The sequence below is a fragment of the Thunnus albacares genome, chromosome 2 (genome assembly GCF_914725855.1).
Source record: "Thunnus albacares chromosome 2, fThuAlb1.1, whole genome shotgun sequence".
NCBI classification, from domain to species: domain Eukaryota; kingdom Metazoa; phylum Chordata; class Actinopteri; order Scombriformes; family Scombridae; genus Thunnus; species Thunnus albacares.
In genome coordinates this window covers 30553054-30565007 of record NC_058107.1, presented here as the reverse complement: position 1 = coordinate 30565007, position 11954 = coordinate 30553054, and the positions used below count along the sequence as shown (strand labels likewise).

The 11954-nt window shown below is 37.3% G+C and overlaps 1 protein-coding gene across 2 annotated transcripts in view; it reads right to left on the bottom strand.

Moving 5' to 3' along the window:
• col27a1b (collagen, type XXVII, alpha 1b) overlaps positions 1–11954 on the bottom strand; it is a 68928-nt gene that overhangs the window by 11272 nt on the left and 45702 nt on the right. For both annotated transcript variants that reach the window (XM_044330107.1, XM_044330115.1), the window contains exons 29-41: positions 8985–9038; positions 8522–8566; positions 7583–7627; positions 7271–7324; positions 6561–6614; positions 6420–6473; positions 5416–5469; positions 5096–5149; positions 2664–2771; positions 2519–2572; positions 2136–2243; positions 1923–1976; positions 596–649 (exon numbers count right to left, since the gene is read on the bottom strand). In XM_044330107.1, the coding sequence (XP_044186042.1) occupies positions 596–649; positions 1923–1976; positions 2136–2243; positions 2519–2572; positions 2664–2771; positions 5096–5149; positions 5416–5469; positions 6420–6473; positions 6561–6614; positions 7271–7324; positions 7583–7627; positions 8522–8566; positions 8985–9038 (792 nt within the window). The remainder of the gene's footprint in view (positions 1–595; positions 650–1922; positions 1977–2135; positions 2244–2518; positions 2573–2663; positions 2772–5095; positions 5150–5415; positions 5470–6419; positions 6474–6560; positions 6615–7270; positions 7325–7582; positions 7628–8521; positions 8567–8984; positions 9039–11954) is intronic.

Genomic DNA, 11954 nt, shown 5'->3' with positions numbered 1-11954 from the left:
ATGACTGTGATAGAGAACTGTACTTATCAGCAGCATGTTTTAGTGCAATAATACATTTTGCACTGACCCATGTATGATATTGATTTCATTAGAGAGCAAGCACAGCCATTATTATGTGAATATTGGCAAAGAGAAAATAACAAATATCCACTTCCAGATGGCTTCTGCTCAGGGACCAAAAAAAATGCAAATTAGTGTCTCACTATACTCTGATGAAGTGTGTTTTGTGTGTTTCTCCTGTCAAATAAACACAAATTATGGTGCTAATATCCCCAAAACCATGAGCAGAAGAGTCCAGGTGCTTGGCTAATTATATACATTTGACAGCACAAAGTTTATTGGATGTGTCCCAGTTCAAATCATTGATCAAACAAGGGTGACTTTAGGAATATTGAAAGGACAAGAACAGACAGAAGAAGCACTAATTAGGGACACAAATAAAGTCCTAATGCATAAAAAACAACCATACACTCAATGGCAATGTGCTGCACGACAGTTTTTTTAAGTAATGCAACCATTACAGACCCCAGAGCTCATTAGACATGATCAAAGTGCAGACGGCTATTAGGGATAACAAATAAATGTCAGAATGTACCTTTTCACCTTTTGGCCCGGGAGGTCCCATTGGGCCATGCGGTCCCATGTGACCCTAAGACAAGAGGAAGAGTTTGTAGTTCAGTTTCATTTCAGGACTGTAACCTCACAGCTTTCACTCCACTTAACTGTGTTCATAATGTAGAGAAAGACGAGGAATTGAAGTAAAGACAGAGAAAGATAAAACTTCAGTAAATTGGGAATGCATCAGTGTCATATATCACTTCATCTTCTGTTTCCATGAAGAACACAATTTTATGATTCGTCAGTTGAGTGGTGTTTATGTGTCCACAATTTGATTATACTGTGGTGTTAAATCTCCAATGACTTATTTCTCACTACCTGTTTTATCTTGATACTCTTATGAGCATATACAGGTGTGGACCAGATATAGTATGTTGCAGTTTTAATTTCTATTATACAAGAAATAAGATGAAAAGTTTGTCCACCCCAAACCAAAGCTACTACTGTCTTCTTCATTGGTATGGTATAGAAGAGAGGTACAATTAGCTAGCTGCTAGCATACATGGCTTGCTAGAGAAAGACACAGTATTCTCTTTTTGCTATTATTTTTTTTTTCCTTTGCAGCATTTGTTCTTGTTTGACCTCCATAGCGCAGTACAAATTTATTTTGGTTAGAGAGTGGTCAGAGAGATACAATTTTATATTTCAGGCTATTTTTTACCTTTAAATGGCAAATAATCATGAGTAATCATAGTCAAGACATTGGCTGGAGACTCTTGTGAGAGGCAGGACAGGTGAGTGGGACAGAACAGTGATTTCACCTGCACTCCATAAAAAAATAAAACATTAACCAAACAACACAAGAGGTTGTTACTAGATACTGTAGGAGATTCCCCTGACTGTGGAGTGAATATCAAGCACAAAACACCAGCAAATGAGATTCAGACTGTGATTCATCAGTACTTGAACAATACAAGCATAGTATCTACTCAAAAGTTGATGGTGTCATTCAAGAATACTTTGTGTGACATATAAACCTAGATGAAACACCAAAAACCAATCCAGGCTTTTTAAACACATGTCAGAGTGAAACAAAAAGTGAATAGCATGGTAAAAATACAAAGCTTTCTTTCTATGCAAGATGTTTAATAGAATTTGAGAATAAAAGATGCTTGGCTTCGTAAATGTGTTCAAAAGCATTTATTTTAGAAGCTTAAAAACAAAAAAGTGATTGTCACTATTTTTAACATTTATGAACTGACAGTTGATTAAAGACTTCTCTATGGTTTTGGCAGGCTCCTCGCTTTCAAATCATCCTGCTGTGAAATGTTTTATTACACCTCTGTTAATGAAGAAGTCCTTACCTCGTAACCTTGTATACCTGGATCTCCTTGTTGGCCCATTCTTCCTGGAGCACCCTAGGGAAATATACACATAATATTTAGCCCAAACCACCAACGACCAATTAAGTCAAGTCAATTTTATTTATATAGCCCAATATCACAAATCACTAATTTGCCTCAAGGGGCTTTACAATTAAGTCCTTCAATCCTTCAGTCCATTAGTAGAAGTCTTACCACCGGCCCAATGGTTCCTCTGGCACCTTTCTGTCCAACAAACCCTGACTCTCCCTGCTCACCGACTGGCCCGGTCTCACCCAGGTGACCTTGGTGACCCTTGCTCCCCTGGAGAGAGGCCATCAATAAGCAGGTATGCAGTGAATGTATAAACCTCCCTCAGCAACTCAAAAGTTGTGAGGGTAGTTTGACAATTCAAACATCTCATATTGAAAGTCTGTTTGATGGACACCTCCAATGTCATACATACTGAGGTTATTGATCTCACTGTTTGTTTACTACAACTACAGCACAGAACTATTCCACCTCTTTTGCAAGAGAGAACAAATTGACAGACAAAAATGGATGGTGGATTTTAGCCTCAAGCAAGTGGACTGACAAACCTTTTCTCCTGGTTTTCCTCTCTCACCAATTTTGCCAGGTTTACCCTCCTGACCCTAGTAAAAGAAAATCGAACAGGATTGTAAGTGGACAAAACGAGCTGTCTTTTTGTGGGAATTGAAAGGAATTGGCTGCTAAGACACTCACCCTTACACCTGCCAGTCCAGGAGGCCCGAGAGGTCCTTCCTTTCCTTTCAGGCCAATTTCACCCCTCTCTCCTTTAGCTCCCTCTGGACCAGCATCCCCTTTTTCACCCTAAACAGAGAAGCCCAATGAAAAATAGCGATCATACAATTTCACCTATAATACAGGACTGTGTTAATATCACATGCAGCAATAGCCAGGATTTTGGCCTGTTTCAAATAAAATACAGTTAAATCATAAGCAAAAATTCAAAACTGAAAAATATTCATATCCATGTGATGAATACTATATCTAAGTAACTGAAAATAATGCTATAGAGAGGTTATTGTAAAGCCTGGGGACCATAACATTAAAGGCTTGGTTGCCTTTTTAATTTTGACAGCAGAACAGCCAGTGAAGTCTGGTCAGATGTCTTTGATTGATTGTGATTGACTGCAGGTTATCAGTAAAATCCTGAAATGAATCCAGTATTCACAAGTCGCCAACAACATGATGCCAGGACAGGGGAGGTCTGAGCTCTACAGACGGTTCTATGTAAAAGGTTTTCTGCAGCTGTGGCAAGTAAACAGAGATTTACAGAAGTTCAGTTGGGATAAAGCATTAATATTTAATCTAAAAAATAGTGAGACACTACAGTCCATAACTGAAATGGAAAAAAAGAGTGTCACAGTGACTTGATATATTATTAAAGTTATTATGCTCCCAAAGCATCTCTAATTGCTTGAAAGTGGCAAAGGCTCTGCTGCACTTTTATTGCTACATTATCAGACTTGAGTTTCATTGCAATTTTGAAAAAAAAAATTGTTAGCCATCCAACTCTTTAAAGCAGACAAGCCATCTTAAAAGACAGCCAACATGTCCAACTGACTTAAAGTAGTTTTAAGGCAATGTATAGCAAGGCCTGTCTGCCTAATGATGGAAATAAATAACACCAAAACATAGAATGACCGGTCCAAGCAGAAACATGTAAATGAAGAACAAGACTGGACCAAGAATTGAGCCCTGAGGCACACCACAAACAAGTAGAGAAGAAGATGACAGATAATTCGCTACAGAAACAAAATTGAGAACTTGGCAGCAATAACTCACTTCAAAACCATTTGGGACCCTTAGGCATGCTGATAATGGAAAAATAATCCGACTTCTATCATGTAGAAAGTGTGTTTTCTTTTTACAATTTAACACCTTGCACACTAGGTCATTTTCAATGATGGTAGGTGCCTCTAAAAATGAACATTCTTCTCCCAATTATTTGTTTCAATATATAGTATAAGTAATAGCTATTTACCAAATTGTGTCATTTGGGAACCTTCTTTTATAGCTCTTTCTCCTCCACAACACGTATCTCTTTACGAAGGCCCTCTAAATACAAACTTGTGGTTCGATTTTCTGTCAAGATACAATATTGGTGTTGCAGTCACCCAAAATTCTGTGCAGTTCCTATTCTATTTTTCTATATTCCTCCCTTTGAAGAGTCTACCTTCTTTCTTAGACTCTAAATTTTTTCTTCTCTTTCTCCCAGTGTCAAATCTCTCTGCTTGACCTATTATAACTGATATTATAGATACAGTATACAAAAGACTTTTGCTATTTGGCAACGCTCACTTGATAGTCTTATAATGCCTTGTAACAAGAATTAGGTATTCAGTGTGCTACAAACTGCTGGAAGGAGGCAGTTGAAATAATGTCTGAATCCTCTGATTATTTGCTGAATTTCTATTTCAGTTTCACCAAGTAATACAACAATGAACCATGACAATGAACTGGTTCTCATTCCCCTAACAGTGAACAGCACAAGCTGCAAATCCCTCTTGAGCTGCTGTTTTTTATCCAGGAGCCACACAGTGGCCAAGAATCCCTCAAAGTAGTTTACTCTCCTGACTTACAGAAAATGTTGTGTATAGCACGGAGCTGTACAGGCTCTCAGGTTGACTCTATTCTAATCCTCAGTGTTCTCCATGCTCACATTTTACCACCTTCTATATGCCAAAAGCTGTTTGTGGGTCTGTCAGCCATACTTCTAGCAGTTTGGACCTGCTGAATAGGCAGGTTTTTTTGCTTTTTTTTCCTGTCACAATACTTGCCAGACAGTAGAACTCTTAAAATAGCCCCGCTATCTGTTTTCACTAAGCATCAACACAATGCAGCTCCAACTAAGGCCAAGATCTCACAAACAATACTCGACTCGCTCTAATTACAATAAGCTGCTACAGTAAACAGGAGAGTTCACTGGGTTCACACACACACAGCCTTGGGACAGAATTAATCAGTGCTGAAATTATTAACAATTTGATCACTGGCCAAAGTCTTGAAATATCATTTTTCCATTTATTGTGGTCCCCTTAAGTTAAAGACACTGTTTTAAAGTGATGAATATCTCAAGTTTAGGTATGATAAGTAAGTTAAGTACACGTGTCTTTTATTTTCATACTTACCTTGGCTCCATCAGGTCCGCTTGGTCCAGCCTCCCCATCAATTCCTAGCTCACCCTGATAGGCAAATCATAAAAATGTAATGGTTGCAATATGTTCCAGTATTCCAAGGACAGTAATCACAGGAAGTAGAAACAGATATGTGTAACAATCCAAACACTGGCAAAATAGTGTTTGATTACATTCTAAAAGCAAATTTTCCACTTGGTTAACTCTGTGCTGCTAGTTGCATGTCTCCTGTTACAGTTTAATGGTTTGCCAAGATAAATTTAGTACACTTTTACTCAATAAGACTTTACAGAAAGAAAATATGGAATACTCACTCTCTGGCCAATCAAACCCTGTTCTCCGATGTTGCCAGGTGGACCATCGGTGCCCTGTCATTGAAGGAAACATAATGGTTAAGTCATTGGTAATGCTTTGTATCTCCTGATGTAAAACTTTTGCTTCTGTTGTGTTTGCTTTTCCGATGCTGCAGAGTAGTATGCCATTATATTTGTGCCTAAATCCTCAATAAAAATATTGTTTTCAAGCACATAATTTATATTTTGCACAGAAATTATGATCAGGCAAAGAATAATTTAATTTCATTAAATAAATATATATTCTGTGCTCAGTATTTGTGATTGTCTATATAAAGTGCACAATAATAACCCCTCTCACTCAGTTTTACTATGCCAAAATTTCCTCCAATTGGAAAATTTGAGAGGGTGATTTCTTATTTGTTTTCAAGGATAATCAATTACTGGAGAAGTAGGGAAGTACTGGGATAATGGTAAGTAGGCACACCAAAGCTACACAAAAGTAGTTTGTACAGTTTGGATCACACACCTAGTGTTAGAAATTAGTAAATTAGTCTCTACCTGGCTATCTTGGTAGGTAGCTTGCTAACATATGCCAGATAAGTTAAGTTTATCTAGCAGAAGCCAACCAACTTAGGTAACAGTAGTTACTTCCCATTCTCCCTGTGTTTCCCTACTTGTGCAGAAAAACTTAAGTGTGCACAAGGTAGAAATGTAAAGAGGGTAAATGAGTCAAACTTAGTGAGAGAAGTGATTAGTGTGTGCTTATGTGGATATTAGCAAACACGCAAATAAATGTACTGAGCACAGGATAGATTTTTGTTTGCCCAAATCAAATGGCTTTTAATTTCTAAACAAAATATAATTTATCCACTTGAAAAAAAAATTACTGTAAGCAAAGGCTGTTGTGATGTTATCACCCCACACCAATGTTCAAGGTGTAAAACACAAACACACAAAACAAATCCAACAGTCCAATATTTCAATAATTAGTGAAGGTTTCAACAGCATATCAATATCTTTACCTTCTCTCCAGGTTCACCAGGCAGTCCTCTCTCTCCATCCCTCCCTGGCAGCCCCTGTCAGAAACAGTGACAGTCTTCAGTATTCAGTGCTAATGTAAAAGTCAGTGGAAGTTGTTAAACCAGCTATGTGATCAAACTCACCATCAGTCCCATCTCCCCAAGTGGTCCAATCGTTCCCGGTGGCCCTGCTGGTCCCTATAGCCACAAAGTAAAGGCATCGACAAAAAGGTTAAGAGTTAACAGTGACAGTAAGGGAGGAAAAATGTGAAAAGAAATAAGAACCAGGCAGAATGTGTGGATTTGTGGAGATAAGTTAATCTGCAGGGCTAAGAGCCTTCAAAACACTGAGCCAGAGCTTCTGTATGTGATGGAAGTGGGCCTGTTGTTATTGAGACACATTCCGGCTACAATAAAGCTGCCTCTCCAGAAAGGGGATGGTGTAAATCAAATTGTCTCTGACTCACTACTTTTCTGCTTGTGTCTGTGAAACTTGGGCAGAATGAGAGAAAGAGGATTAGGTTGTTCAGGGCTTTTCAGCCAGGAAATGGGTTTCTAGGAAGCACTGAATAAAAAGGTGTCAACGTGGAAATCCAGAGTTTATATGTAAGGGGAAGAAAAAGGATGTACAGTATGTGGTAGAGAGCCACAGGTCATTTAAGAGTAGGTAATGAGATACAAGCTCCTACATCTTAGGTAATTGAAACTGAAGCAGCAAGACTAGAGAGCAAAATATAGCAGAAACATGGCATAGAAAAAAAATATAAATACATGAAAACATTACTATACAGTAATTCTTTGGTATAAAAATATCACCCAAAGTGATACCCACTTAAACAAATAACATAACTCACTGGCTCTCCTGCAATTCCTTTAGCTCCTGGAGGTCCTGAGGGTCCTTGAACACCCTGAAAATAACACAAGCGTTTATAACACATACACACACGTGCACACACACACACACACACACACACACACACACACACACACACACACACACACACACACACTACTGGTATTCATACCAATGCTGAACTGCTAAAACACCCATTAGAGTAACAGTGTGCCACACAAGCTTCTCTTATCCACTACTGTTCCCCAAAATGTGTCCACCCCAAAAATCAAGACTGACCTAAATGAGACCTCTGTTAGCCCCAATCACTTACTGGAAATCCCTTAGGCCCAGCTTCACCTGGCTCGCCAAGCTTCCCCTGCAGCAAAATGACAAAACAGAAACATAAGCTCTACTCTAACAGATGAATTAGTTAATTTTTACTGGTGTTGTTTGTTATTACACCATGAAAAATAGGGCTAAACGGGCATATCCAATACAGGACTAAGACTCAGTTCACTCCACTGGGCTGCAACTAATGATTTTCATTATTTATTAATCTGACAATTATTTCCTTGATTCATTGTTTCATAAAATAACAGAATATTCCTAAAATGCCTATAACAATGTCCAAGATTGAAGTTGACATATTGAAATGTCTTGTTTTGTCCTACCAACAGCCCACAACCCAAAGATAGTCTGTTTGCAATGATGTTAATTGTATAGATTCATTATGAAAATAGTTGATTGCCTAAATTATTGATCACTTAATTGTTTCAGCTCTAATGACAACCATGCTATGATTCTAAAGGGAAAGAACACAAAGATTAGTCTTAGAATTACAAAAAAAAGTGAAAAATGCTTGTTTTGTCCAATTAACACTCCAAAACTCCATGTTCAGTTTAAAATGATAAAACAAAGAAAAACAGTAAATTATCACATTTGAGAAGCTGGAACCAGAGAATCTTTGGCATTTATGCTTGTTCAATCACTTACATTATTAATCAATTATAAAAAAAGGATAACTGACAAAAAAAGATAATATGTAACATCAAACACAGAGCTTAAATCAAACTGTGAAAATGCTTATCTGTGCATGCTTTTCTAAGGCAACACAGGAAATCAGTTTTCACTGAGACAAAAAGTATCAACACAATGTATTCTAGATATTTCGAGGGTTTGAAAGGCCACATGACCAAACCAGGATCATTACTAATACCACTAATGTCATTACTGTTATGAAGGGAAAGTAAAGAAGCCTAATTTTTCATACCATATCCCCAGGGAGGCCCAATTTTCCTGGTGGACCATCAGGGCCCTGCAAAGAAAACATTCAACTCAGTTAACCAAGCTTTCTAAAATCCCCCAGAGTTAAAATGCTCCCTACTGCCAAGCACTCCCAACTCTTTGATTTAAGGTTCTGTTGTTGGATTTTCATTTAACTAAATATTCTTTGGATGTTAAAAAAGTTAATAATAACAGACAGAAGAACAAAGCTGCTTGTAAAAGTTCTCATGATTTTTTTTTACCCCCTACCAACATTTTGTTTATCCTTGCTTTCCATGGGACAGATTTGATGTGTGCAATTAGGAAGCTAAAGGCCAGACAAGCTCAAAATGCAGTTTGGCTTGTGAAGTAATGTAATCAACAAAGAGACACACACTCAAAGTCAACATGAGGGTCTGAAGATGTTTTATTAACCGCTGGTAACTTTGACTTTTTGACCTTGTGCTCACCGTTACTCCAGTAGACCCTTTCTCCCCCAGTGGGCCGTCAGGACCCCTCGGACCCTACAGAAAAAAAATAAACTTGTGGTTAATGAATAGCTTTGGAAAACTTGGTCTTTCACAAACCCCAGACACATGTTAAGTCGGTGAATTAAGGCACTTAATCTTCACTTTAGTCATCTCCATTTATTTAAGCCTGGGAGGTAGTTTCTTGGTTTTATTGTGTACTATGGTTTAGCCCACACTAGAGAGACACGATCAAAGATTGTGTCTATTTTGCAAATACTTGGCATTTGCTAAGTAGCTCTGCAGCATGCCCAATCCACACTGTAGACTTTTGTCCCCATCTTTCCACGATCACACACAGTGGGACTGTGATATTTGACTCATGCACACAGAGTTTATTGTAAAGAAGCCTTGGGAAAGAACACAAATCCTGTAGCTGATTCATTCTCGCCTTTAAAATCATGCCAAATTGTTCACTCAGGAAACGGAAAGAAGTACGTGTGACTTTGTTGGTTTGTTCATGTAGGCATCCTATATAAAGTTGATCTAAATAAAGCCAGTGCAGAATACAGCTCCACCTCATAAGAGGCCTTGGAGTTTCTGCTGCACCTTGGTATTAACGGACAAATCTGTGAAAGACTGTTGTTGAGAGGGAAAGAAAAAGTGATATTTATTGTTTATTTTATTGTATCTAGATTTCATGATGATTCCAAAAAAAGCATTTGGAATAATTACACAGATATTACAAACCTTTTCATCTGCTTTTCAGTTGTTTGTGTTGTTATGTGGACACACCAAAAATAAACTGAGACTGATTCTTCTGATATTAAGTGACATGAGGTGATATAATTTTACTTTTTTCCAGTCTAAATTACTTTTTTCTTCCTAGTCCCACCTGCAAGGCACTGAGGAGATGATCTCTGTCATTTCAACAAGACTAAAAGTTTCTACAGCCATGCTAGCAGGTTTGTGAGCCTGTACAGACACAGCAGTACTTTGAGCTAAATGCTAACATCCACATGCTAACATGCTCACAATGATAATGCTAACATACTGATCTTTTTTTAGTGTTGCATGCAACATTTGCTAATTAGTACTAAATACAAAGCACAGTTAAGGCTGATAGAAATGTTATTAATTTTACAGGTATTTGGTCATAAACCAAAGTATTGGACAGATTAAAATTTTGATCTGATTATGTCACCAGATGAAAAATTAGAGATAGCCAAAGTCATTTAAAATTATCCAGAGGGGAACATGAATGTCTGTACCAAAGGTTATGGTAATCCAATCAATGGTTGTTAACACATTTCACTCAAAACCACAGATCTCGCTATGAAAAGTCAGGGGATTACCAAAGTCAACTGGTTTCATCCTCTGGGAACCTACAGTAGGATGGCTGTACAAAATTTCATGGCAATCCATCCGATAGTTGTAGAGATACAGTACTGTATCAGTTAGGACTAAAGTTGTGGACCAAACAACAGACCCACATTTCCATCCTTAGACCCATGATGCTGATAATATTTCTCAAAATTCTTGAAAACAGATAAAAATTCATGGGAAACCCTGAAAGTTTCTAAACCCATTTGCTTTTTCATTTTAGAGGGATTGATTGACTAAATTAGTTATTATGATCAACATGTTTTATAGTGCAGGCATTTACCATCCATTCCTCCCTCCGTTATCAGTTACTCAGATCCATTCAGCTTGAGCAGGCACATTAGCTTGACGCTCACCCTTTTACTCTGGACTCTGGTGGACACTCACACATTTCTTTTGAAAATGCATCAATTTGAGGGATTTTTATTGAAGATTAAGATGGAAACACAGATAAAATGATGGTAATGATTTGCTCATATGTTTGAGAAAAGCATTACTTGCAGTTAAGAAGTAAGCTTGAATTCAGAAAGTCAGTTTGGATGACGATTAGAAGAGTGATCTTTAAACAAAATTGAATGACATGCACTTAAGAGGGCCTATGACATAAGACAAAAAAAACAAAATAAATAAGATTGGATATATGCGTACAAATAGCTGTCACCGTTTTCCTTGAAATGCTATCATAAGTTTATTGGCTTTGTTATATATTGCTGCTCCTCCTTTTAGCAATAAACATTGACAATATTTTTAAGATGAGTGTCCTCAAGAGTAAAGATAAATTTTCATTTTTTGGAACTAATATGAAAATTTTAAATAAAAACTTACACAAAAAATAGTGTTTACTGGGTTTTCCTATTCTTGTTGATTAGACAGGTATTTAATCGTCCTGCTCTCAATTCTATTTTCTGAAACCTTGACGTAATTTTCAGCTATTATAGTTATTAAATATTACATTTGTGACTGCTTGTGATATCATGGGAGTCGTGTAAAACCAATCTACAAAATGAAATGCCTTAATTATACAGTACCACTTATTCATGTTGGATCAATTATTCATTCAGTCAAATGATCCTGCTGTGTAACCAAGGGCTATTTTCCCAAAGTAGAAAACTCAATTATGGAAAAGCCAGCGAACACTGGAATTATCCTCTGCTCATGGAAGACACAGTAATGCACACATGTTCTTATGAAACTTCAGAGTGTTTTATGGCGCAAGATGTTGGAACAAGCTGCTTAGTATGCTGGAATTTATGTTTTGTACCAACACATGTTCAGATTCAACTTGTTGCGTCTGTGTAGAAATATCCAGTACTTTATGTTTCCTTAAGTATTTTTTCAGTAGGTTGCTAAGCAATCTTTGGTCTACTGTTTTTGCACTGTACTTCCAAGAGATTTAATTAACTGTGGATGGTTGGATTTTCTGTCGATTAAGTTTGATTTTCTATATTCTTTTTTTTTTTCTCCATGGTTTTTCTGCCACTGTTCATGTTAACTGCTTTATGCAGAAAAAATGATTTTTCTTTAGGAGGACCTGCCAGCAATATAAAAAGCTCCATTAATTAGGTATCAGTTGAATTACGGTAGATTGTA